At 56.2% G+C, this 27150-nt stretch overlaps 1 protein-coding gene across 4 annotated transcripts; it reads right to left on the bottom strand.

Annotated features, from left to right (window-relative positions):
- Positions 1–2129: 2129 nt before the first annotated feature.
- Positions 2130–27141, bottom strand: USP2 (ubiquitin specific peptidase 2). 4 transcript variants are annotated; one of them, XM_027082050.1, is made up of 13 exons: positions 27016–27139; positions 18083–18891; positions 5745–5795; positions 5101–5200; positions 4793–4904; positions 4584–4694; positions 4359–4423; positions 4070–4173; positions 3901–3981; positions 3688–3766; positions 3355–3462; positions 3049–3169; positions 2130–2831 (listed from the first exon to the last, which is right to left on the bottom strand). In XM_027082050.1, the coding sequence occupies exons 2-13, from the start codon at positions 18848–18850 to the stop codon at positions 2744–2746; spliced, it is 1788 nt and encodes a 595-aa protein (XP_026937851.1). In that variant the 5' UTR covers positions 18851–18891; positions 27016–27139; the 3' UTR covers positions 2130–2743. The 4 variants fall into 4 exon arrangements, with proteins under 4 accessions (XP_026937851.1, XP_026937852.1, XP_026937849.1 ...); XM_027082048.1 differs by having other exon boundaries at positions 2132–2831; positions 5101–5224; positions 27016–27141; XM_027082049.1 differs by lacking the exon at positions 27016–27139 and adding an exon at positions 25965–26414 and having other exon boundaries at positions 2132–2831; positions 5101–5224.
- Positions 27142–27150: the final 9 nt, after the last annotated feature.

Genomic DNA, 27150 nt, shown 5'->3' with positions numbered 1-27150 from the left:
TTATTTTTCTTGCATCGGGCCCCTTCCAGGGCAGGCCGGGGAGAAACCTCAGGCTTGAGTCACTCTTATTTTCAATCCTTTCTGGGAAATGCTACCCACCCCCCCCGAAAATGGCCGCCTCCAGTCTCAGCCCAGGAGGTGAGTGTGACAGCAGGTGCCGCTGGGAGGGAGAGTGACAAGCAAGGGAAGGAGAGATAGGCCTTGATTTCTCAGTGTGTGGAGCACGGATGGCAGTTAGGAAAATTCCCCATAAAACACTTTAAGCTCAACTGGTGGTGACTTAAGTTTCCCAAGTTCTGGGATTGGTGGCAGAAATGGAAAATCTGAACAAGTCTGAGAGAAAACACAAGGAGCCAAGTCCCTGGGGACCCCAACGAGGCCCTCCCTCCAAGGAGTTAAATCTGGTGATGTCTTGAAAACACCATTTTAGAGAACAACACCTTTAATGTAAAGGCTGCTGTTTCCAGTATTAGTGGGGCAAGTTGAGATCTTTCATTTAATTTATTGAGGACCAAGCCTTGATCACTCCACACCCAGGCATAGCCACTCTGCTCTAAGAGCAAACGTTGCTGTATTCATCTCTGCTGGAGAGACCTGTCTTAGCTCGTCACAGGTCTGTACAGGCACCCAAGTGCGTCAACAGAGAACCACCAGAGTGCCCCTACTAGCAGTTAAAAAGCAGATAGTCCATTTAAAGTGATGTCCGTTAGACATGCTGATTTCCTTAGGTGTGAAGCCAGGGTTGTGGTCACGTGGGAGACGCACACTGAGGTATTTAGAAGTGACAGGACACCTTGCCCGTAAATGTTTTGCCCCAAAGAATAAAGTATACATAAACAAATGTGGCAAAATGTTAATGTATCAGTGAATCCAGATAAGGAATATAGTGTTCAAAATGTGTACTAGTCCAGCTTGTTTTTTTTTTTTTTACAGAATTGAGAAGTTTAAGCTAAGAAGTGGGTAGTTAACTTTGTCCAGAACTTGGAATCTACAATCTGATTGCAGCAGTAAACTACCTCCACTGATAGGCTAGGAGCGCTTCCTGGGTTCAGACCTGTCCCAGATCAAGATTCCATCACGTACCAACTTACTTCTCAAAGCTATTATTTATTCTGTACAAGGTTCCACTGTACATCACACATTCTTCTCCTCTTGCTTACACAGTAAACAAGTGTACACCAGCCCTTTGGCTCAGGTTCACAGGTCTTCCCTGGAGAAGGGTGTCAGGCCAGTTAGACTCAGGGTGTCTTTTTCTGATGCTTCCTGGGAACACTGGAAAGTTCTGGGCTCCGAGGGGCACAGGTGGGGCCCAGCCGTGTGGGTGTGCAGAGGGCTCTACGCACAGACCTCCGTGCCTTGGTGCGGAACAGCTGTTTTCTAGGGGGCAGCACAGAGTTTTGCCCGACTACTTAGGGCAGAGTCAAGCCCATGGGAAAGAACCATACAACTGAGGCAAGATGTCCCCAAACACCCAGGCTCCAGCTCCCAGGTTGGACTGTAGACTGATGCCGAGAGGAGCTGGAGCTGGGGGTGGCATGGGCATCCCTGAGAAACTCGGTCCAGAGGGCCTACGTCAGGAGGCTCTGAGAAGGGCGCGTGGGGCAGGAAGGTCGGAGAGGAAAAGCAAGTTAAGGAGGAATAAATTAAAGGTGAGAGAAGCTCGAGGTTAAGGGGCTCCTGCTATCCTTCCAACAGCTGGGAAGTAGCCCGGGACTGGGTTAGAGGAGGCTGGCGGGAAGAACTTGATAACACTATCAGAAGAAATCTCCTTTCACCTGCTCTCCTCTTCACCTCACTGCAATGCAAAACAAGCCAGGGGCTACGGGCGCGACCCTGAGGCTCCCCGGCGCTCTGAACATGGCACTGGGGAAAAGGGAAGAGGCTGAGGGATATTTCAGGGAGGGGCAGTCACCCCCTGGTCCCCAAATGCTATAAGGCACAATTCTTGGAGGCAACTAGATTCCATCCAAAACGTTAAAAAAACAAACAAGAAACCTGTCAGAGCCCAGGTCTACTGTGGCTGTGCTTGGGGCCTGGCCAACTCCCACCTAGCACCACTGGGGGCTGGCACGAGAAAAGCTGTATTTTGAAGAATTAAGGAAAAAAGAAGAAAAATGACCAGCACAACGTCCCAGCTGTGAAGAGGTGTGAAAGACAGCATCTCCAGTCTGAAAACTTTAGTTACGGTAAATTAAAAAAAACAGCTGGGCTCTTAAAAACCAAAAACAGCTTTTTTCAAAGACGTCCCCTCATCTGTCCCCCCGGAGTTAGCAGCGTTAAGAGGGCTCTTGGCTCATGGGTGTTTCTCTCGCTCCTGGGCCGGTGAAGACGGGCAGCGATCCTCCCCAGCTGGCTCCAGGAGGCGCTGTCTCTCCGGGAGGCCGGGGCTGGAGCCGCGGCCAGCGGGCCAGCGGATGAGGAGCTTCTCCCCACAGACGGCTGTTTAATCACACACAGGAAGAAACCACAAGCTTACAGATGCAAACACGAGAAGCCGAGGGACACTGTGCTGGCTCGGTCTGTGTCCTGCCGGTCTTCCCTGCCAGGCGGGGCTCGGGGGCAGCAGGCTCCCCACCCCAGACGCTGGCCAGGCTGCAGCAACTCCTGCTCGGCAGCTTCACTTTCCTTTAGTTTTCGCTTATTAGTCAGGTGGGTTTTTATTTTTTTTGCCTTTTTTGGTCTTTTTAAAAAAACTTAGGGTGTAGGGCCACCACGGGGAAGGATGAGGTGTAGCTCGTCGTTGCTACATGCGGGAGGGTGGACTGGCCAACTCGTAGAAGAGCAAGTAGGCGTCGCTGGTGCGCACTTGGCCGGAGGACATGGGGGAGACGCTGTGGAGAGAAGACAGGTCAGCCTGGCGGCCGCGGGGCCCCATGACACGACAGAGTGGCTGGGGGAGCGTGAGGGCCCGTCTCTGAACTACTGGACACCCGAGGCCACCCTCTTCTGGAGGGTCTTCAAATGCATAGCACCCCTTTTGGCCCTGACCTTCTCTGGGTGAGGTACAGGTGCCTGACGGCCGGGAGCCGCGCTCGAGGCCTGTCTCACCTGGAGTCATTGAACGTGTGCCATTCTCCCGTCACCGGGCTCCGGCAGTAGGCTGTGTAATGGCCGCCCATGGTGGTTCCGGAGTGATTGGACACAGCATACAGGTTGTAAACAGCGTGGTCTGAGGAGGAAGCACAAGGCGTCCAGCCCCCGAAGCATCCCTTGCCCCCGGGCCCCCCACTCCTGCCGCTACTCCCAGTTTCCACGTCTCACTCCTTAGCAGCGTCCCTCCACCTCTTGGCCTCCCCGCTGTACCTTAGACACTTGTGCCTCCGTTCTGCGCCTCCAGTGCAGAAAAATACTTACTGGTGTTTTCTGAGGCAAATTCTCTCAAGTCCAGGTCTCTTAGTGGGAAATTCACAAATGTTGTAAGCTTGCTGGTTCGTATCCTGGATTCTGAGAACCGCTTCAGATCTGGTATTGGTGTGAGTCAAGGACAGACAGGGTGGCAAGAACAGAGTCCGAGAACAGGAGACAGAGCCCCTGAGGGTGACTGCACTTCTCAGGAAGCAGAAGGGCACGCGGGAGGAGAAAAGCCGCCTGACGTTCTGAGGTTCCTACTCCATTGGCCCTCACCTGGGCCCTTGTCATCAGTCACTCTCTAATGTCAAGTCCCTGCCCTGACGAGCTGAAGGATACGGAGCACCAAGATCTTTGGGAACCTCTGGATGGAGAACTTCTTTATACACCGCTTTCTGGCTCGGCAGCGACAGCACGTCTGAAAGACAGGATAGACAGAGCTGGGAAGGACTCACGAGAGAGGCCAACAGGCGAATCCAGCAACTCCTAGGCTGGTCCGCCCCCGAGAGGGCTCGGGGAGATGCACTCTCGCTGCCAAGGAGGGTGACTTACTGGCTTTTCATCGCCATCAAGCACATCCTCTTTGGTGAAGAGCCTCATGCAGTCCATTAATGTCACCTCAGGATAACCTCGCTGGGAGAGAGAAAAATGAAGGTCAGAGGTCGCTGACATGAAAAGGTAAGAGCGGGAGTTTCAGATGCAGGGGGACAGGGGTGCGTACCTTAGCAATGGGCAGAGACAGGTCCCAGAAGGGATCAAAGACTGTAGAACAGTAACCACAATCAGTACACGTCAGGGAGCTCTTCAGCTGCCCGACAAAGAGATCTGGGGAGAGACGGACATGCGATGCTTAAACACTGTGTCTCCTTTCTCACCGCTCCCGCCTCAGACCTTTGGGTGCTGGGCACTGGATAGCAGGAGGGGTCCCCGGGAGAATGGGCTTCTCATGCTCTGCTCAGGCAAAGCACTTAGCAGGGAAGGCAGGCATCGCCCCCCGTGCCCGCACTTACCCCCGATCCGACTGTCTTCCCGTTCTAGATATTTCCTCCACATCTGGCGCCCTTTCTCATCATCACTAGGACCCAGAGAGAGAGGAAGACAATTGGGTCAGAGCTCAAACCATGATAAGTTTAAAGGCCTAGGGATCTAAATCCTTAATATCCAAAATTCTCCCCAAATCATTACCCCCAAAGAAGTTTGTGTAGTTCTGCCCCCAGCACTCTCCTCCTACTTACGGAAGATGGTCGAAGTTTTCAGGGTTGGACCTGGGCCTCGCTGTGACCCGGTTCACCTCATTGTGGAGCCCGTCCAGAAGGAAGCGAAGAAACTCCTGAGCGTCCTGCTGACTGAACCCGAAGAAAAGGGAGTGAGCGACACCTCTGGCCCCTAGAACCTGCTGCTGCTGCCACCCACCCCGGGGAGGTCACGTCCCCAAGGCCCTTACTTATAGCCGACGAAGCGCGGTGCGTATCTCTGGATCTGGGTCTTGAACTCAGAGGGGCTCACCACATCATTGGGGGATGAGGTCCATATGGTCTGGATTAGTTTTGCAAACTCTATTGGAAGGAGAGGGTAGAGAGGGGCGTGGAGGACAGCTAAGCCATTTTCTCTACGAAATTCTTAAACTAGAGTCCCAACTAAAAGAAGCCAAAGAAAGAGAAATAGGAGAGGAACACATGACACACAACTACTAGTGCAGCGACAGCAGAGTGGGAAAAGCGTCCTGAGGGGGAGCAGGGCCGCGCCCCTCACCTTCCATGAGGGCTGTGTGTGCACTGCTGCTGTGGCCGAGGTCCCGCATGTAGAGCCTCTGGAGGCAGTAGTCCCTCAGCTCCCGAGTGTTGCTCAGGCACTGCAGAATGGAGTTCATGAAGCACTGCGAGAGACCACCTGCATGTCAGCCGCGGAACAAAGACCCTGGCTGGCATGTCTAGTTACGTCCTACCTAGAGCCCTCTGGTCCATCGGGCCCAGAAATGAATCCTCCCACAGCCTCAAGTGCCTCTTTTTGTAAGTAAAGCGGTGAAGTGAGGCAAGTTCCCACTGCTGGCACAGGTGATGTAACTGGTTATTTACTACAGAGGTGTGCAAAAGGGAGTGGGGGAGCTGGACAGAAGTGGGTGGGTAGTGATGGCTGTCCTCGAGGAGAAGGATCCAGGACAGTACCTAAGCTGCCAGTTCAAAGGGCAACTCCTCTTCAGCAGGGCTTCCTGCTGGGGGCGGGGCTGAGGAAGAGGTCGGCAACTTTGTAAAACACCAGCCAGGAAGGGCAGGTACCAGCTGGCCTAGCGGGTAGGGAGGGAGTTGGCTGGAGCCAGGAGGGGACTCTGGTTAGACGGTCCCAGTTGGGATGGTAGGGAGGGGCCTCAGGAAAGAAGTGGGCTAGGAAGAACTCACCGTGTTCCCAAGGTTTCGGAGACCAGCCAGACCCTGGGTACTCTTAGAATTCTGTAAGCAAAGAACACGTGGCATATTCAGGCTGAAGGAAGAGGCCTGGCCTATGTTAGGTTCTCTCTGCAACTTTCTGCCAGTTGTAGCCACTGGCATCAAGCCACACACATTATTCTCTCTTCAACTTCAGTCTACGTACGTTGTAGGCAAGAGGGGTGTGGAATGCCTGTCATTTTCGACACACAAGAAAAATGTTCTTCGAGGCTTTGCTTTCTTTTATCGACTACGTGTTTTCCCCCATCTTTATGTTACCTTTCATTCTCTGCCATATTGGAGACTGGAGATGAGAGCCAGAGACCAGGAGTTCACATACCTGGCTCCAAGAAATTTCAGGCCCCAAATCCAGGCACTCTCTCAAATGACCTCCATCAGTATCCTGACATGCCTGATGTCTAAAGCAGCTGTCACAATGAGCACTTCAAGGAGGTCTTGCAAAGTTCAATGACAAAACATCTCAACTGAGTCTAGATCTTCATCTGGGGAAAAACCCTAGTTGGCCTGCCATTCTGAACCGCCAGAGACAGGTGGAATTCCTTCCAGCTGAGCTCAGCTCCTGAGGGCTGATTAAAGCCTGGGAGAATCCTCCTCGCCTGGTTCAGGTTTCAACACCCTGACTGGCCACCGGCTGGGAATCCTTCTGATGGCAGGTTGGGCCAAGCAGAGGTGAGCACCTGGCTGAAGGCGCTCCTCTTGCTCTTGTCCCTACTGTGGAGGCTGGTGAGGGGGTGGGAGGGAGAAAAGGTGCTCCGGCGAGGACTCTGAGCGTGTTTGTCCAGGTCTCTTGGCTGACCCTGGCCTGACCTCCAAGGAGTCAGAAAACCTTCAGGCTCAAAGGGTTAACGCATCGGCCTACAGATGAGCCTTCCACCCTCCGTCTCAGGGAGGGGACCTGGGAGCAGGCAACTCTGGAGCAACACTGGCTGGGGCATGCGTGGGGCCAGCTCAAGCCTGATCAGAACAGGAGCCTGAAATAACTCAGCTAAAATTACTCATGCCGTGTGCTGTCAGCAGCTCAAAGCCCATGAGGTTGTCAGCATAAGGGGGTGGGCTGGGGAGAGGCAGGCTGAAGGAGGGCTTTTCTCAGGTATTGCCCCGCTGATCCCACAAGTGGGAAGATCCTTCCTTGCCAATTCTCAGGTCTAACACTAATAGGTAGGGAAGGAAATACCTAAACCAGCAGAGAGACCTGCTGTCCACCTGCAGCTAGAAAGAAAAGCCTATTGGCAGCAGGTGGGGTACAAACACCCGCTGAAGAACAGCAGTGTATGGCCCCAGACACAGAATTTAAATCTTCACGACAATCTCAGTAAACCCTGATGCTCCAGTCAGAGGGCCACAACAGAGATAACTCCCCGGACAAAGACCTTATCAGCATTTTGAAGTAGACATGGGGCCCAACAGAAACACTGATGTCTCCGTGTTGCCCATTCGGAACTAAACGTTAAAGCCTGCCCACGACCGAATACCTGCTCTTTCTTCCCCAGGACACCCACTCTTACATCTATTTCCGGCAGTGCTTTATTAGTTCTTACCCCCCCTCCCCGTGCCTCAGACAACATCTGTCTAAACGGGCCACAGAAGCAAAGCATTCTACCGCTGGTGACTGTCGCTGTCCACCAAAGGGGGCCCGTGGCTGAGGCAGTAGTCATGCAGCTCTAGTGGGGGTGGGGCAGTGGGAGACGGGAGGCATCTCTCTAATGAAGCATTCCTGTGGTGTTGACACTTTTAACTGTGACCCAACAGAGGGAAGGTCAAGGAGAACAGCTCACGACCTACGGTTACTATTCTCGAGGCTCTACCCCTGCTTATGGCCTGGCGGGTGGAGAGATGGGGGAGGCTCCTTCAAGGCATCGCTGGGACCCTCTTAGTTCTGGGTTGTGCCTTTGTCTAAGATTTCCTGAGCTCAAAACTACTTGCCAATTTCTAAGCACTCTGTGTAGAAGGCGGCTGGGTAACAGAAGTCAGGGGGTGGGAGCGGAGGGGAGAGCAGGGCTGTTCTCTGCCCAGCCAGATATTCTTCTGCCATGAATAGGAAATCAGGAGCTGCAGGGAAAGTCAGCAGTTTCCATTCCAGAGAGAAACAAAATGTCCCAGGAGTGACCTTTCTTACGGGAAAAACAATCCTACCTCAGGGCCGACAGGGAGAGGCCCAAACTGGAGAAGTGGGGAGAGACCCTGAACAGCCAGCCTCTCACCAGGAGACAAGGAAATGACTCCAGTTGGGATGCTGGAACTCAAGTGCAAAGAGCAGAGAAAGTTCGGGTCAAGAGCTTCCTTAAAATTAGCCATCAGCAAACCTAATTTGACTCGGTAGCAACCACTGTTCTTGAAGGTAGATGCCACCTCCATTGCCAGCAAACAGACAGCATTCACCTCCCAGGGAAGGAGCAGGGGCCTCATAAGAGCCTGTTCTATGTTAACGCGGGGGAAACATCTGGGAACACGAGTCATAGAAGAAAGGCTGATGGAGGTTTGTGTCTTCACACTCGAGACCCCAGGAAAGGGCTTTCCAGCTTACTTCACCTGTGCCATGAGGGTCAGCCATGGCCAAGGAGGCTGGTATGGCCCTGGCACGGGGCAGTGCACACACTGCCAACACGGGAGCTGGTGCTGTTACATAAGACTTGTCAAGCTCTGGCCCCCTCTCTCTTCCCCGAGGGGGCAGTGCCCAGCCTTTAGCCCCAGCATCACTCTGGGGCGGCTACGTCATTTGAGGGATCCAGTGCCCACTTAGCTGAACTGGGGAGGGCTGGGAAGGGAAGGGACGTTGACCTCTTTCCCCGTCTGCAACTCCTCTGCCCTTCACGGGGTCAAAGGACCCCTGTTACCGACCCTCTGGGAAAGGGCCTTTTGGAACTGAGTGTCGGGGAGGCGGCCCCTTTCCCACCAGCCTTTCTTGCTGGGTTTGGCCTTGGAGGAGTCACGCCCGCGGGGTCCAGCGAGCTGCCCGTTCCCTCACACACCGAGAACTAGTCAAGGTTACGCTTTCCTGCACCTGTCCTGATAGGTGCCAGGAATTAAGAGTCCAAGAGCCACCTAGTGCAGGGGTCGACGAGAGGGAAGGGGAAGGGGGGTTCGGAGGACTCAGGGGCTGGGACCTCAACAAGGGGTGGGGGCCGCGAGTAAGCGTGAGATCACTCGGGGAGGGGCGTTCCTTGCCGGGAGACCCTGGGAAAGGAGGGGTGGGGGCTGAGGACGCTCCGTGCCCGGGCCCGGCGCGCGGCAGCAGGGGGCGGGAGGGAGGGCATCCCGGGGAGGAGGCGGAACCCCAGCCCTCGGCGTTGGGGGTCCCGGAAAAGGGCCCCGCGTACCTTGGCTTTGTTGAGCAGGAGCCCCACGAAGGTGGAGAGCAGCAGGGAAGGGGAGAGAGGGGAGCGCGGCCGCAGCTCCTTGGCGAGGGCGGGAAAGGGGGCTGCGGGGGGCTCCTCAGGCAGGGTCACGGTGTACGAGGTGCGCATGCTGACGGGCGGGTGGCGGGCTCGACCCCTCGCCTAACGTTGGCCAAGGGGCCAAGGGGGCGCGGGGTAGTACCGCGCGATCCCACAGCCCGGACGCCCAGGCCGGCGAGGCCGCCACAGGACACCGTCCGCGGCGCCCGGCGGCAACCGCTACGGCAGGCAGATCGCGTGCTCCTCCGCCTCAACCTCCGCGGCGCACGCCGCCAACCGCCCCTGCACCGGCTCGCTCTCTCTCTCTCTCTCTCTCTCTCTCTCTCTAGCAGACTGGCGGCCCCGCCCGCGCCGCCGGCCGCGCGACGTCAGCGCTGGGGCGGGACCAGGGCTCCAGCTCCGCCCCCGCTGGGCCCCGCCCCCGGCCGCCAGCACGCGGACCCGAGCGAGGCTGAGACCCCGCCAGACCCCGCGCTTCCCGCGGGTCCGCCCACCGCCTGGCTGCCCCCAGCCCCCTGCCGCCGACAGAGCCCGCCGGCCGCAGAGACCTGGCAGCCCCCGGGGGCCGGCAGGACCGGAGCGCGGAGTCCGGCACCCACCTCGGGGTTGGGACTCGAGAAACTGTCTTTGAGGCCCGCAGAGGACACGTCTCCAAGGACGAGTGTCAGCCGGGTGAGCTTCCCCCAAGGCGGCAAACGATTCCTAACTTTTTGGGGGCTGCAGATCATTTTGAGAACCCGATGAAAGCCCTGTACTCATTTTTTTTCAGGGAAAAATGCACCCACGCACAAACTTTTGCACAGCATTCAGGGGGGATTCAGCATTCAGGGCTTTCTTGGAGCCCAACATCGACACAGACCGTGAGGGTCACAGGGCCCAGGTTAGGAAGGTAGATTTCCACGGCTTCGGCATTGAGCACCCCTCCTCCCTCCAGCCCTAGTTTGGCCCACTGTCAAGAGAGGCAATGCCCATATTTTTATATGGTATAATACATCACCGTACCTTTTGGCCCCAGGAAGGAACCTTTAATGGCCTCTTCTACCCAGTTACCCAACTCCATCTCTCCTAGAATCTCAAATTTTGATTTGTTTTCGGGAGATGGGGAGAAAGTACCACCACGGTGGAGAAATAGGTGCTCAGCTGGTGTGGGGTGAGTGTACTCCTCTGACCCGAAAGGCAGCAATGCTTGAAGGTTTCTGCTGCTCCACCCCCCTCACCTATCAGGGACCCACACAGAATCTGCCTGGAGAAAGTATCTTGTTTGGAGCTTGATGGGTATTTTTAGCCAGTATTTTTAGCATTTAAAAATACTCTGGGAGGCAGCAGTGTGTGCTGTTACTCATCTGTGGCCTCCTTCTGTTTCCCTTGGCCTGTCATCCCCACATGTACACGCACACGGCACACACGACCACAGCCACATGGGGAGTGTGTCCAGGACGCATGTATGGCTTGTACCCCAGGCCTCCCACAGAACAGCGATTTTGTGCTACTGAGGGGGGAGCGCAGACGGTTGCCCCTGTGTGTTCCAGCAGCGGTGGTGGGAGGAGTGCGCAGGTGGCAGGAGCTGCAGGGCGTTCTCCTGGGTGATAAGTGAGGCTTGATGTTAGGAGGGGTGATCTCCACAGTCACTCTCCTTGCCGGGTGACCAAACCTGGACCCTGGACAAAATGCAACAGCCTTTTCCTCCATGCTTCCTTCTTCCTAACCACACCCTTCCTAACCACACTGTCTGCAGCAAGGCTTGCATTTCATCACATCACTCCCCTGCCCTGAAACACCCGACTCTTCTATCCATTCTGGAAACCTCAGGTAGCCCTGTCTGTGAGACTGTCATCCATAGGCCGTACGACACCACTGTCACCACCCTCACTCTCTCTGATCCCCGCTGCCAACCAACCTGCTTTAGCACTTGCCTTCTCTCGCTTAAAAAACAAAATTGCCGGGCTTCCCTGGTGGCGCAGTGGTTGAGAGTCCACCTGCCGGTGCAGGGGACACGGGTTCGTGCCCTGATCCGGGAGGATCCTACATGCCACGGAGCGGCTGGGCCCGTGAGCCATGGCCGCTGAGCCTGCGCGTCTGGAGCCTGTGCTCCGCAACGGGAGAGGCCACAGCGGTGAGAGGCCTGCGTACCGCAAAAAAAACCCAAAAAACAAAAACCTGCCACCGATGAAGTACTTACTAAATGCCAGGCACTGCTAAGTGCTTTATATATATTAGCCCAGCTAACTTGCATAATAACACAGTGATGTAGCAACTATTACCTCTATTTTCTAGATGAAGGAACTTAACCCCTGAGAGGTCAAATGACTTTCCAGGACCACGTAGCTGGTAAATGGCAGCGTGGGGCTTTGAACCCAGACAGGTCCTACAGCAAAACCCATGCTAGGAACAATTACCAGGAGATTCTGGAATGCCTTTCCTGTTCTCTGCCAGTTACCAACCTGTAAATTCTGCTCAAAACTCATGTTTTCCACAAAGCCTTCTCTAATGAACTCCACCCAGCTCGAAACACCATCCCTGTATACCCTCAGTCTACTAGCATTCAGTTTCCACTGTATGAATTTGTCTTAATATGTTTATCTTTGTGTTATAAGTGTCTCTAAGGCTTCTGTAAGTGGTCTGAGCTTGTGTGTTGATTGTACCATCACACTGATACCTCCTGAAGGGCGGGGCTGTGGGTTCTCTTAGTGGGTGCTTAATAAAGATGTTGAGCTCATCATGAAAGGGGGCCAGAGCAGGCTCTGCTGGCCATCCTGGAAGTCCCACTGAGCCCAGAGGGTGGGGCGAGTCTGGGTTTGCATGTCGATTGCATGTCGAGTAAGTGAGCTGCAGGAAGCGCTGTCTATCAGGTGCTCACCCCCTGGAGCATTTGGCCTGTCTCCCCATGACGTAGGCCAGCCACCCCGGGACATCATGACATTCTGCCAGCTCTCTCCATCTTTCCTGGGATGCGGGAGGTTAGGGGCATTGCTGGGAGAGGGGAGGCCCAGCTGGAGAAAGCTCCTGCATGGGAGCCCTTTGAGAAGCCGGGGCGGGAAGAATTCCCACAGGGTCCAGTCTTGTCAGGCAGGTCTGACGGCTGCAGGACACCGCCGAGGAAGAACCGTGGTCCTTTCTCAACTAGCCAAGCCCCTCTGAGACCCTTTCTCCTCAGTGCCATTTCGTGAAGTGGGGTGGGTAAAGCATATGGTCTTCTGGGATCTGAATCTGGCTCCGGCTCCATGACTTTCTGCCTCAGACACACTGAGCTGATCTCTGCAGGGCTCATTCCTGCAGCCCGAGACGGCCATTTCTCAGACCCTGTGCTTGGCCTGCCTCCCCCGTAGGTATTTTCTCACCTCAGATCCTTCCTGGCACGGATGGAGTATTTAAGTAAATTAAAGTCAGCGTTAGCTCTACGAAGGCAAGACGGCGAATACCTTGTTCCCTCAGATCTTAGTGGGCAGCTTGGTCCTGGATTTGGAAACACTGCTTAGGCCCTGCTCCTGGGCGCACCTGCTGTTACCACCGCAAACGGGACAGACTGGTGGCCTGATTGACTGAACTGGTAGGGGCTCAGAGTCCTTGTTAGGAGGTTTGGCTTTCTGCCCACGAGTGCCCTTGGGGACGGAGGGCCAGCCAGCGGTACCTAGGTCTGTAGGAAGCTCCGCCTCCCTGCATCACTCAGACTCCAGGAGGCCAAAAGCTCTGTACTCCTTTGAGCCCCTGGGCAGTCCGGCCTGAACCAGCTGGATTCCAGAGGCCCACACACTTCCCTCTCTCGTTTATACCTCTGTGTGGGGCACCAGTTTCTACGGACCCATTGAGGTGAGAGGGTGCAGGGGGCCACGTGTGCAGCTCTGGGCCCTGAGCATGCTGTTCATTTCTGTAGCCGATGGTCAGTGGAGCGGCTCTCCCGGGGGCAGGGAACATTTTGCCAGGCTTGGATTAACTTCTGCCTTGCTGAGCCCACCCCTGCGCCACGTTAACTCGTGGAGATATCCCCGAGGCGGGGTGGAGGGGGAGGCAGGGAGCACAGTGCGGGGCACTGATTGAGAAAACGAGCCCGGGGAAGGCAGCACCAAGGCCACCAGCCAGGTCAGAGCCCACAGCCGGTCTTCAAGGGCTGGAGACATCAGTGTCTGGCTGATTCTAACCACAGACTACAAACCGACTGCCCTTTCTTTCTCAGCAGCTAGTACTAGTCCTGGCCGTGGGACTCCTCTGGCTTAAGGGCTCCTCTGTGTGACCTTCCTATGCTGTCAGCACAGATTCAGGCCCTGAGGAAGTTCAGCCTCCTTTGGGTGGCCGAGTGGGTGAGGACAAGCCCCAGGGTCTCAGGCTGCCAAGCTGGACAAATAAGACAGCAGGGATGCAGTTCGGAGTGGCTGAGTAAACAGTGAGAAGGCAGGGGACGGAGAGGAAGGTCACTCCTCTCACCCAGGAGCCCTAGGGCAGCCCCTGCTGTCCTCAAGTAGTTCTCTTTGGAGTAAAACTCCTCCCTTCCCCCTACTGCTTGGCAGCAGTAAGTCCAAAGTCCCACCCGAGAGAAAAATCACATGACCTCCGCTTATATAATCTCCCTGTCACTGAACAGCTGGAACCCGAGGCTTTGCGAGATGAGTCAGCAGCCCCAGTGGCAAATAGGACCCAGGTGCCCAGGCCGTTTGCTCCTAGCAACAGGTCCCAGAGCAGAGGGCACGGGTGTGCAAGAGGCCGGGTCAGGCCCTGCATCTGAGCCGCAGATGCCCGGCCCGTGGCCTGTGTTCTGGAGGGCCCCAGGAAAGGAGGAGGGTGGCCTCGGCAGGGCTGAGGCCAGCAGGCAGAATGCCAGGGCCGGGGAGGGAGCAGCTGGAGGGGGTGGAGCGGAGGAGGATTAGGATGGATTGTAGGGGTTAAAGCGCAGCCCTGGAAGGGCTCAGTGGGAACAGCTTGTCCTTCCATAGGCCCAAGGGAACAGGAGAGGTGGGGCAGAGGGGGGACGTGACCAGGTTGGGTGCTTGGGTCCCTGGCTCTCTGCAGGGCCAACTCACCTGGCCTGGCTTCCTGCCTTGGAGTCCCCACTGAAGGTAGTGAAAGGTTTTTGTTTTTATTAATCAGTTCTGAACCAACACACCTCCCTCCTCTCCAGTCTGTCATAAGGTGGAGCCTGGGGCAGCCCTCACTGTCCTAGGCTGAGCTGCACCCTCCGTGGAGTGGCATTTTGTTGGTACTTAAGCAAGCTGGGGGTGAGGTGGGGGGGTATTCAGAATTCTTGTCCCCCTACACCAGTTCTTCACCCATGTTCAGCTGAGTCTGTGACAGTCCGAGTTCACGTGGGCTGTTACTATTAACAAGGGGACTGAGTCTGGTTAGAACTGTTCTAGTCCCCGGTGGGCGGTCCTGCTTGTGACCTCCCTTTACTGTACTTCAGCTGTAGTTCAGGTCAGCTACCCTGAGAGCCCTGGGGCCACGGCTGCCCCAGAGGAGTCAGATCATGCTGGCTCCGCCCCAGGATGCACTTCCTTCTCACCTTTGTTCCTCCCAACGGGGGTCCCCTCTCCCACTCTAGTCAGCTGTCGAGTGCCCCTTCTTTTCCATCATCTCCTTTCCCCCCTTAAGTTTAAACCGACTCTCCCATCACATGTTACTGGTTTCAGATTCCTCCACATCCATTATTTGCTTTGAACCTCATGACATCCCTGGGAGGTGGGCAGGGCAGGCATGACCATTCCCTTTCATGGGTGAGGACACAGCTCAGGTGAGAGGTGTCCAAGGTTAAAGAGGCAAAATGTTCTTCCAGCGGTCAGAGCAGCCCATCCCAGCCTCGGATGACCTCTCCCTTCCCCATCACCTATGACACTGCAAAACACCTAGGGAGGCCTCCTACTGCCGCTGTTTTTGGAACTTATCTCCCCAAGTTAGTTGTGCATATGCCCGAGGGCAGGGGCCATGGCTCACACCTCTCCTGCGTCCTGGAGCACCTGGAAGGGGGCAAGGAGGACTGACGTGTATGCAGCACCTACTACGGGCCAGGCCCTTTCACACGCAACCTTTGATTCCTCACGACAGTCTATGAAGTGGGAACTATGATTGCTCTCGTTTCACAGAGGAAACAGGTTCAGAAGTTCAGGAACTTCTCTGAGGTTATGCTGCTAGTAAGCGGAGCACCGTAAATGAATGAATGAGACAGTAAGGTCCCCAGATGGAGATCGGAAAAGAAACTGGACCTGGTTCTAGGCAGAAGTGGTCCAGGCCCCACGAACAGGGATGTTCTCACGCCAGCAAGATGTAGTCAACTCCAGAGGCGAGGGTGAGGGTGGTGAGGAGAGAGAGGGGTGAGGTTAGAGGGCTGAGGGTGAGGTTAAATCAACGTCTTACACCACGGAGCCCACGAGGGGCGTTTCCCAGTTGATAGCATCTTCTGGAGCAAGAGCTCACAGTGAAACCCTAGCTCAGTTGTCGGGCTGCTGGCTACTTCCCTGTGTTGTGGGGTTGCTTCTGGACGGGAGGAGGGACGCTAGGGTGGCTGAGTTTGCTCCGGGTCAATCTGCCACTCCTCTGAGGTCCTCTCTCAGAATTCCCCTCACCCTGGCCCTGGGGGTGGAGGTGGGGCCGGGGTGTCCCCTGTGGAAGGGGTGGAGGGCAGCAGGCTCCAGGGAGGTTTGGAATATGCCTGAGTGGGAAGGAGGAAGCCCTGCTCTCCTGGGATTGGGCCTGAGAGTGGCTCTGCAGTTTAGTCTGTGGAGGGGAGGTTTTTGGACCTCAGTGTGCTTGAAGATTAGCTGACAGTCTTGTGAAAAGGGCAGATTTCCAGGCACTGTCCCTAGAGAATTTGATTCGGGGCGGGTCTGGGTGGGGCCCAGACCCCTGAATTGTTAAGCTGTGTAGGTGATTCTGAGGTAGGCAGTCTGCAGACCCCACTTTGAGGAACATTGAGCCCCGTAAAGAGCCCTTCTCGGGCTTCCCTGGTGGCGCAGTGGTTAAGAACCCGCCTGCCAATGCAAGGGACTTGGTTCGAGCCCAGGCCTGGGAAGATCCCACATGCCGCGGAGCAACTAAACCCGTGTGCCACAACTACTGAGCCTGAGCTCTAGAGCCGCGAGCCACAACTACTGAGCCCACGTGCCACAACTACTGAAGCCTGCATGCCTAGAGCCCGTGCTCCACAACAAGAGAAGCCACGACAATGAGAAGCCTGCGCACCGCAAGGAAGAGCAGCCCCTGCTCACCGTAACTAAAGAAAGCCTGCGTGCAGCAGCAAAGACCCAACATGGCCATAAATAAATAAATAAATAAATAAATAGCCCTTCTCTTTTGAGCAAAGAGAGGGTGCCCCTCAGAGGCCTCTAGCACCCAAGCCCCTCCACTGAGAGCTGTGCAACACCAGACCTGTTCAAGGGAATCACGCTCCACCCCAAGCGCACGTGCCCTGAGAGCATGTCTTTCTCTCCCGGGCCAGCTCTGTCGTGTGCCACTTCTCGTCCCTCCGACATAGCCAGCCCTGCCCTTTCAGGGCCTGAACGCTCTGGGAGGCACCAGCCTTTGCATCTCCCATGGCACCTCACAGATGGCCCAGCAAGGCCAAGACTCTCTAAGTAATGGTATCAAAGTTGTCCTCCCAAGACCTTTAGTTATGACGAGTTTCAAGATCCGTGCCTCAAAGCTCCACCCCTATCTTGCACCCCTGCTCCATTTTTCTGGACAAGCCCCTTAAGCAGCATTTCTTGCTATGGCATAGCTATTGTTTCCAAGAGACACGTGTCCTAAGAGTAGGAGAAGAGTACATAGAGTAACGAAGGCAACACAACACCCAGTTCTCCTGCCCATATGCTTGCCTGTCCATCTACCCACCTACTCATCCACCCAACCATCCATCCATCCATCCATCCATCCACCCACCCACCCGTCCAACCACCCACCCACTCACCAATCCATCCATCCATCCATCCATCCACCCACCCACCCACCCGTCCATCCACCCACCCACTCACCAATCCATCCATCCATCCATCCATCCATCCATCCATCCATCCATCCACATGATAAGCACGTCAGCTGAGTTCTACACTGAGCTAGGCACATGGTGAGGGATCTAGAGATCTGATTTCTTTCTCATCCTATGAGAGCTCACCATCTAATGGGTAAACTAATGACTACAGAAAAGGCAGAATTGTAGTCAGTGCCCCAAGAGAGGTGTGTTCAGGGATTAGATGTGGGTGGGGCCACGCCAGCCTTTACTCTGTCTCTAGCAGAGCCTCTTCCCTTATTCGAGCCCAGGCACTATTGGAGTAGAGAGGGATTGGATCGTCTAAAGCCCTAGACAAAAAGTTCTGCACCATTTTCTCCAAAGACACATGAGGACAACTCCTGTCCAGACACCCTGTCCTGAGCCAGGCAGGGTCCATCAGAGGAGAGACCCTCTTCTCCTGATGTCTTATGTCCCAACGTTAAGCCACGTCTCTGGACTGGGAGGTGAAAGCCTGAGCAGGAGGAGAGATGCAATCAGGGCCAGGGGGCCTCTCTTACCACGGGGCACACTGGTGGTCTGGGGGCCTCAGCAGTCAGTCCAGGATGGGGCAGGGCCTGCAGGGGACCCTGGCGTGTTGGGTGGGAAAGTAGAGGATAAGAATCCCAGTGTACGTGAGGGTAGCTGAGCATTTCCAAGATGACTGCTGGGCCATCACTCAGTGCACGGGTCATGAAGTGGGTTTCCTGGGGAGAGTGGGAAAGCCCCTGGGCAAAGGCATCAAACCATGAGGGCACCGGACGTGCCGAGGTTACTTCCCTGGCTCATCCCCACCTGGGCTGCAGGAGCAGCCACTGTGAGGCCTGGGAAGAAAAACCTCTGCCTTCGATCATCGGTCAAGTTGGGAGTCCTTTCCTCATCAGTGGCTGCCTCCCCAGCCCATCACCGGGTCCCTCGGGCAAACTCACCATGGTGTTTCGCCCTGGGGAGCTGGAGCAGCTGGACACAGGGGCCTGGCCCTTGCCCTTCTCCCACAGCGTGTAACGGCCACTCGGTCGGTAGGTGGGGCTGAGGACTTCAGGGACTCGTGAGTGAGGGGCCTGGGTGGGCACCTGCGGTGCGCTGCCCTTGCGACCATAGCTCTCCAGGTAGTCGGCCAGGTACTCAGAGCGGCTGGCTGCCTGGTAGAGCCCCTGCAGGGCACATAGCTCCTTGCGCGTGCGGGCCAGCATGGGGCCGCGGCCCAGGTCTAGCCGGTAGCTATCTGAGGTCCGGAGGCTGGAGAAATCCCGGGCCAGGTCTGATTGACTGTTCGACTTCTTCTGGGTCAGGGTTACCCCCTGGTCGCGGGCATTGATGGGCAGGTAGCTGAGGGAGCTGGTGGTCACTCCATAAGGGATGCCACTGCCCCCGCTGAGTCCACTCCCTGAAGGCCGCTCGGTGCCCCGAGTCTGGCTCTCCGCACGCTTAGCACCCCCGATGACATCGGGTCTCAGCAGGGGGCGGCCTCGGTCATAGTCCAGGATGGAGGGGGAGCCATACGTATGGGGACGGGTGAGGAAGCTGGTGGGGGGGCTGGGCTTGAAACCAAGCTTCTCCTTCTCCAGGAAGGAGGCAGCCAGGTTGGCCCCGTAGGAGGAGGGAGTGTAGGTGCCATAGCCCGATTTGGCATAAGGGGCATCTGTGTAGCGGGCCGATTCTGTGTAGCGCTTCAGGGTGGAGGAGAGCTGGGACATCCTTCAGGGCGGCACTCAATGGGAACTGGGAGCCTCATGGGCTGAAAGACAAGGAAAGCAGTTGTCAGAGGGCCCTGCTGGGGGTCAGGCTCCCACTGTACCTGCTCTCCATCCCCAGCTGGCCAGACCTCAACCAGGGACCACACAGTCTAATTCCACGAGAGGCTGGCCCGCTGCTGAGACGCACCTCTGCATTTGCGCGCACGCGCACAGGCATGCAGGTCTCCACGCACCCGTGCTTTCACACCTCAGGGAAAGCATGAGAGCTGAGCTGGCTTTCATAAACCACACCGGGCAATCCGTCTCAGCACGTCCTGGCCACTCCAATTGCTCCCCTCAAACACCCCAGGGTGAGGCAGGGACTGCCCTACCTCTGCAGCCCTTCAAGCAACAAATAGTATTCCAACCCAGGTCCCATCTGCTTCCTCTCCTCAGCTTCTGCAGATACTCCCGAGATGGGGGGATGCCACCACCCTCACCCCCTGGATTGGAAACGCTGGACATTTCAAGAGTTAAGACTGCTCCCTTGCTTTCTGACCTACGGGACGAGCAGGAGTCTTTAGCGAATCTTACACTGTCTGAGCTGACATGACCTGAGAGGATCACTTGGCCAGATCCTTGATGAGAAAAAGGAGGCCCATGTGGTTTGGGGAAGGCGGCGATGAGTGGCTGAGCAGGAGCCTGACCTTGGTCTCCAGACCCAATCCCAGAGTTCTTCCCTGGACATGGTCACCTGCTGCGGTGGGGGATCCTCGTGTGGTAGAGCCCACCGTCTTCACTGATCTAAGACTTCTGTTTCAAGTGGAGTCAGGGCCCTGTGGCCTCCCAGGGGTTCTCCCCTACCAGCACCCATCACAAACTGCTCATGGTGATAATGACTTGTGCAAAGGGGGCCCCCTAGAGGCTAAAATCCTGCACTGCAGGCAGCACTCCTGTCCCTACCCCCAGTCCTTGCAGCTGGGGTGGGTCCGCTGAAGGAACACAGAACCTCTGAATTGAGGAGTTTTGAGAGCCCTAAGGGGTCATCCATCTTTTTTTTTAAGTTTCATGTCATATATATTTTATCACAAGTAAAAGAAGACATTTCCACATCCATCATCCAATTGAATCTTCCCAAGGTCCCAGGGAGTGGGCAGCCATGACCACACTTTACATAGAGGACACTGAAGCAGACAGGGGCGAAACAGCCCGAACCAAGTCTCACCGCAGAGACATCAGATTTGGGAATCCATCCCAGATTTCCCCACTGCTGAAACAAGGGTGATTATCAGTTAGATGCATTGCACCTGTTACCTACCCTCACTGTTAAGGTTGCTTTAGTTGTTGCTACAAAAGGCTTGCACATCCTCCAGATCTTACTCAGACTAAACCGGAAGATGTTTGCCCAAGTTGTTTTTCAGGAACTTGGAGTCAGCTGTGTCCAGTACATGCTCCAGCCAATTAAGACTGGTTAGGACCATCAACCCCTTCCTGGGCATCTGAGAGTGTCCACTCGATGAAGGGGTCATCCATCTTAAGTTCTCTGTTGTACAAATGGGAAAAGCGCCGCTGACTTGCCCAAGGTCACGCACTAGCAGGCCCAGGGCTGGCGTCCATGTCTCTCAGATTTCCAGCCCAGTGCTCTTCCCACTTTACCTCGACTCAGCACCCCCATCACATTTAGGCTCATGTGGGGGCCCGCAGAGTCCCTCCATCACCGTGAACATGCAGGCTTTATCTATAATGGAGCTGGAGGGCAGAGGTGCTTGGAGGGAGGAGCAGGTAGGATCGGGCCTCTTTCCTTGAGGGTCAGCAGGGGCTCCTGGGGCGGTGAGGGTGCAGAGTCATCCAGGACCCTCAGAGGAGTGTGCGTAGGGGCCGGTTTTGATGTGCCCCGTGGCTGACTAGCTGGGTGATTTTGCCCTAGTCATTTAACCTCCCAAGCCCCAATTTCCTCACCTGCAAAATCAGTATAATAATCATCATTATGATTCCTGCCTCCCAGGGTTGTTGCGAGGAATAAATGAGATAATGACATGTGAAAGCTCTCAACAATGACAGTGGTTATTATCTCCTCCCCCAGCCCCCGCCAGGCAGCCCGGCTCCTCCCTTTGTAGGCCTGTAATAACGTCAGGGCTGGCTGTCTCCTGCCTGGCGGGCGATGAGCGGGCAGTGGGCAGAATCTAGCTGTTCGGCAGCCAGTGGCTCGGGCAGCCCACAGCCTGCCCCAGCCCGCAGCCCCAGCCCATTAGGGCAGAGAGGAGCTGGTGCCAAGCCTCAAGTGCTGAGGGCCAGGCAGAGAGCTCGAGAAACAGTCCACGTAAGGCGTGAGATAGGTGCAGGGGTGGGAGGTGAGCAGGTGGCACCTTCCATATAGGCCCCAGAACAGAACTTGTAGGCCCTGCCAGAGACCTCCAGCCATTTCAGTCTAGGCCGGCATCAGAAAGGCATGACTTATAAGTTATCGTCCACCCTTTTCCCGCCCGGCCCGGAGGCCCCCTACCCTTCATGTACACTCCCTCCCCACTGTGTTCCCACCTCCAGCATGACTTTCACCCCTTTCTAGGAAAAGAGAACTGGAGGAGGGCTAGGGGAAACCACAAGCTTCCCGCCCATCTGCTTAGCTTTCTGGGGTCCAGAGAAGGAAGAGAATGAAGGCTGAGAGAGGCCAGGGGGAGAGACAGAAAGAGGCACAGGGGGCGGGGGCGTGGGACCAGTCCTCCTCGATTTCACTTTGGAGAGCGCCATCAATAATTCAAAGTCAAAGAGACTCCAGGTCTCAGGAGCTGGGCTCTGGGACACCTGGCAGCCAATCAGATATGACCCCACCCCACCCCACCCCCACCAGGGCAGGAGCTCGTACCTCCTCCCCTCGGGCCTCTCTACGCCTCCCCACACTGAGGCTCCCAGGCAATTGGTATTCTGCAGGCAGTGCCCCAAGCTTGCGACCTCTCCTGGCCCTGCTGATGCAGAAGTGCTGGGGCCAAACAAGGTGCAGCAGACGGGGACAGACGGCCCTGGGATGGCCCACAAGTAACACTGGGAAGGGTTGGGGTCTGGAGGTGGAGCCGTACCTTCCAGTCCCCAGAATCGCAGGAGGGCTCCTAAGTCCCCCTCTCCTGTCTACTTCAATCTGGCAGGCAACTGGCAGACCTGTCCCTCCCTGCAGCCTCAGGTGGTCATGCCATCACTAACAGCCCCCTGGAAGCTGCCTCTCAGCGCTGGCAGCTGGTTTACAGCTCCCCTGTCTGGGGAGAGGGTCCCTAGTGGGGCTGAGGCCTTGACATGCCTATCCCCTCCCCCAACCTCCAGTTTCACTCTTGAGGACAGTGCCAGCCAGCATCTTTCAGGTGAGCAGACAGCTTGGATTGGCGCCCCTTGCATTACCTGGCACGGCTGTCCCTGGAGGCTGCAGAATGCACCCCGGGCGGGAGAGTGGGCCGGGGCCCTGGCTACAGCCTTGCTGCGCAAGACAGGGACAGGACGGGCACTCACATGGCCACGAGTCTCCTTGTTGCCAAAGGAACGGCCTGAACTGAATGGCCCTTTCATGGGGCAGTGGGAGGCCAGCCGATTGGCTGTGATCCCCCGTCCCCCTCCCTGCCCAGCATGGGGCCCCTGCTGCCCGACTCCTTTCACTGTTTACCCAGAGCTGGCAAGTACAGGCATGTGGTTCCAGGCAGTGCCTCCCCAGGTGCCCGCCACCTCAGACAGCAGGGGCAGCCTCCCTGGCCAGCCTCCTCCTCCGTGCCATCTCACCGGGGCCCTCGGCTTTTCCCTGCTCTGCCAGGCTTCCCTCTCGCTTTGCTCAGTTTCCGTCTCTTGGGAGGTGTGGTGGCATCCCTCTTCCTGAAAGGATGAGTGAGCCAGCTGGCCACTGTCCCGCCAGCAGGTACTGAGCACCCCTGGACCAGGCATCACCCTGAGTGCTTCTCGGGCTGCCTCTCATTTCTCAGCAGCCCGAAGTCCAACACTCATACAGCCTTCCCCGCGCCCCTGGCTTACAAACAACATTTGAAGGTTTAATTTTTTTACATTAAATTGAAATTCAAAATATTTTCATTCAAAATTTTAAAAAAATAGACAAGAAATTTAAATAATGAAACATTCAAATGAAGCATTTAGCATTCATATTTCTGAAGTTATTAAAGCTTAAAACTGCACTAAGACGTCTGCGTATTAACTCAACCCTCACGACTGCCCTAAGCAACAGGTGCTATTATTATGCCCATTTGCAGATGAGGAAACTAGGGTTCGGGGAAGTGATGTGGCTTTCCCCAAGGTCACACTGGGAGCAGTGACGGAGCTGGACTGGGACCTACCTGGGCTCTGCCTGCTGACAGCTACCCTGGAGCCAACCCCCCCACCTCCCTTCTCACTTCCCTGGCCTCCCCCTGAGCTGGCACAGGGTGGGGGGCCTGCAGCATGGGGTTGAGGGGGATCCAGGCATCCACTGTCTAGGCAACAGCATGGCAGCTTCAGACTCCCGAAGGAGCTGCCCTTCGAGTTTCCACTGCAGGCGAATGAAAGCGAAGCCAGGTGCAACCTGAGCCCCAGTATGATGCTGATCGGCCGAGACATGGTCCAGGAGGCCTCCATTTCACCCATGATGCCAAGCTCCTGCATGTCCCCTGGCACCAGCATCTGGCCCCAGCCAGGGCCCTTGGCCCAAGGCCTGGTTATGGACATGCCCCCCAGCCTCCTACCCTTGCTGCAGCTCAGCCCACCCCCCGAGGTACCCAGACTAGGTGAGTCAGGGGTTAAAATGAACCCTATCTTTCTGGGGCCACCAGCCCTTTACGTCAGCCACTGTCATTTCCTGTTGCTCACGTGAAGGGCTCCGTAACCTGCCCAGCCAGGGGAGGGACTTGCTCCCCAGGAATCCCTGGCACTCCTGGCCCCCAGGGTAGGGGATGGGTGATGCCCAACATCCCAGCAGCCTTCACGGCCCCTCTCTGCCCAGATCTGCTGTCCTTTCTGGGGTGAAGGCGTGCCAGCTTCTGTGGCCTTGCCACTGCCTGGATAGAGAGCCCCTAGCTGGGCTTCAGAGGTGCGCCTCAGCCGGATTTAGTCCCTTCCCTCCTACTCAGGTGTCCGGGACAGGTGAGTGGGGAATCCCAGCCAGTTCCACTAGGTGCTTGCGAACCTCCACAGTGGTGACCTCAGAGCTTCCCAAAGCCGCTTGCTAACAACATCGGAATGAGACAGTGAGACAGCTGACCTTGAAGGGTAAAGTGGGCTGAGAGAGGGGCCCTGTCATCTACACTTTCCAAGCCGCATGCCCAGCTGCTGGGGCACTGTCTACACACAAGCGTCAATTCCCAGGTTGAGGAATGTCCCGGCCAAAGTAGAGGATGCAGGTGGAGTGGAAGGTGAGGGTGAGGGGTATTTGTGCTCTCATAGTCTAGGAGTTCTGTTTACTCCTCTCAGGCCCACTCCCCTCCAGCCTGCCACTAGCGGCTCTGCCTCTCGGGGACTGGCACCCACCCCACTGACCCACCAGTTTAGTGCCTAATATGCCTTGGCAGGGGTCATCCAAGGGGCAGTGGGTCCCTCTCAGTCTCTCTAGATCCCAGTAGTTACCCAAGTGCTGGGAGTGGGTGAAGAGGTAAGATAAAGAGACTGGGGATTAGAGCCAGAATCCTGCCTGGAGGAGAAGAGGTGGTTGGGCTTAGGGCAGTGTCTCTATAGGGCGCTCCTTGATTTGGGGTTGGGAGGGGGGTGGGCATCGCTACACTTCCAAGAAAAGGCAAAGATATGGGCCCCCGGGCAGTATTAGAACACTTAAATTCTCTTTTCCAACCACCCTTCCAGGCACTCTCCTGGTACCCACCCCAGGGGAGAGCCCCAGGCTCCCTCCCTCTCCTCTAGGGCTTCATTGTTCCTCCTTCTGGCCTCTGAGCCCTTGGTCTTGTCCGTAGCACCTACCAGGCCCGGTGGGGCGGCCTCTCATATGCTCCCCCAGACAGACAGGGCTCCTCCAAACAGACAGTCCAGGGCCCTCTGGACAATGGCCCTGTGAAGTTCGGACATCAAAGGGGCAGTTACTGACCTGTGTCTGGGGACACTGGACAGGATCTGGGGGCTTCTCCTTCCCCAGCAGGGCAGGGAGTGCAGTGGCCAGCCCAGAGGCAGGGCTCTGACTCGGCCGGGTAATCCGGAGCTCAGGTTACCGCCTCCGATATATATAGTATCTTATCTGACCTCACGGAGATGGCTAGCTCCACTCGCTGGCATTCCAAGCTCGGGGAGAATTAAAGGGGCAGTGGCAGGCCCTCCCCTTGAGGTGGGCCGGTGCCAGGCAAGGAGATCCTATGAGACTGTTTGAAAGGAGGCATTTTGAAATGGAACAGAAGGAGGATTCAAGGGGAAACAACTGGAAAGAGGGTAGAGGGAGGCGGGTGGGATTAGGCAAAAATATGGAGAAGGAGGTGTCAGTCGCTGAACTGCAGAAGAGCAGGAAGCCTCAGTCCACCTCCTTTAGTTTTGAAACGGAGGAGACCTAGAGGCAGACAGCAGCTCGCTCAAGGGCACACAGGTAGGGAGAGGCCGGAGGGACCCCTCTCAGGTTCCCGGTCCAAACTCTTTTATAATGGACTTCTAGGCCTGGGCTTGTATTCTGGGGCTTTCCCTTTTATTGGCTCTGAGACAGTGGGCAAGTCACTTAAGCTGTCTGGACCTTATTTAGTCTGTAAAGCAAGAGCAATAATAATGCTGTACCTCACAGGTGTGAGGGTTAAATAATATTTGTAAATTTCCTGGCCCATAGTAAGAGTTCAAGAAATGATAATTATTACTAGATTGAATACTTCCACTTATTATTATAATCAGTGGTAGTATTTGTAGTAGTACCTCCCGGGTGAAGCTTGCTAGGGAGAAAAGGGCCTCCAGGCCACCCTGCGGGAGTGCTCTGTTCTAATGCCAGAGATCAGCGCCATGGTTTTCTGAGCTGGTCCATGTCCCATAACTGGCAAGGCAAACGAGCCTTGCCCTATTCCCAGATGTCCAGTCCACCTATCAGAGAAGGGCCAGGCCCACTTGGGCTCCTTCCTCCTCCACCCAGAAAAATATAGCGAGTGCAGATTCCCCCAGGCTACCGGGAGCAAGGCTGGCTGCTCTGCTGTGTCCACTCTACCTGCAGGAGTGCTCAGGATGCCGAGCCTACGGAGCGGGGCTGGCTGGGCAGGGTCACAGGAGGAAGCTGCTGCATTCTTAACCTCTGGGGCCTCGGTGCTCTTGTCGGCTCGCAGTCTGTTTCTCCTGTTTCTCGATGGCTCTCCCTGAGCACTGGGAATACCCGGGATGGTGCCTCCACCCCGTCTCAGCAGAGGCTACTGACTCAGCTCAGGTCACGATGATGCACTTCAGAGGATGCCCTCGTACCTGGCCCTCATTCCAGTCCTCCTTCCGACTCCAGCTTGGCATCCTTTACAGCATCAGAGGAGTGGTGGCTACTCCAACCCCAGCCCAACCAGCTCTCCTTTCCTCCTTTTATGCGTCCCCGACTTGGGGACCTTCTCATGCCTGTGCCTGGGGAGGTGAGCTCAGCAGGATGCAGCTCAGGCCCATTCTAAGAGCAGCCAGATGAGCAGGTAGATGTTCACACCTTAGCTAGAATGGGTTGGCCAGAGCTTCCTTAGACTTAAGTATAAGTTACTTGCCTTGGAGCACCGCGTGCCTGCTGCCGGTTTGGGATTGGTGAGAATTTCAAAGATGCCTCTTTCTGGTTTGGGATTGGTGGAAAATCTCTTCCACTTGACTGCTACCCTCCCCCCACCCCACCCTCTTTGGCAAACTGACCAGACACAGCCCCCAGGAGCTTTGAGAGGAGGGAGTAAATGAGCTGCCACGCACACGTGGGGAGGGGGTTGTCAGGGTCCAGGCGTCACTCTCAGCCACATCCCACACAGGCCTCAGAGACCTGGTCCTGCCCAAGCACCGTTTCCTTAGAACACACTGATCAGCACACAGATGGCTCTTCCCGGCACCCTAGGCTGTCAGCTGGCAGGCCCCCGCCCCCCCATACAACTGGTACCCACAGCTGGAGATCCTCGGCGCAGCTGGCGCTCGCCCTACATTTCTAGTGCCCATTCTGCCCAGGCTGTCGTTGACACCTCACTTTCTGAGCCTCAAAAGGCACTGCCCTCCGCATCCCCCCTCCTCAGTCTCAGACAGGTGGCACGTACCTGCCTCTTCTCCGACGACGGACGAGTCGAGCCGGGCACAAGCATGGAGCTGCGGGTGAGTCCGGGCCGGTACTGGAGCAGCGCAATGAGCAGCAGCTGACGCAGAGGGCTCCCTGGCCTCGGCTCCTGCCCGCC

Source organism: Aethalodelphis obliquidens, unplaced genomic scaffold (genome assembly GCF_003676395.1).
Source record: "Aethalodelphis obliquidens isolate GAN/ISIS:26980383/991018 unplaced genomic scaffold, ASM367639v1 scaffold46, whole genome shotgun sequence".
NCBI classification, from domain to species: domain Eukaryota; kingdom Metazoa; phylum Chordata; class Mammalia; order Artiodactyla; family Delphinidae; genus Aethalodelphis; species Aethalodelphis obliquidens.
The sequence above is the reverse complement of the archived record's forward strand: the minus strand, read 5'-3'. Positions and strand labels throughout refer to the sequence as shown.

What these genes read in the sequence shown, in the direction of transcription:
- USP2 (XM_027082048.1), bottom strand. Translation starts at nt 18,850, where the DNA reads ATGTCCCAGCTCTCCTCCACCCTGAAGCGCTACACAGAATCGGCCCGC. An exon ending in GAAAACTTCGACCATCTTCC is followed by an intron (nt 4,424 to 4,583) that starts GTAAGTAGGAGG and finishes TCTGGGTCCTAG; the next exon opens with TGATGATGAGAAAGGGCGCC. An exon ending in TTGATGGCGATGAAAAGCCA is followed by an intron (nt 3,767 to 3,900) that starts GTAAGTCACCCT and finishes CCTGTCTTTCAG; the next exon opens with ACGTGCTGTCGCTGCCGAGC.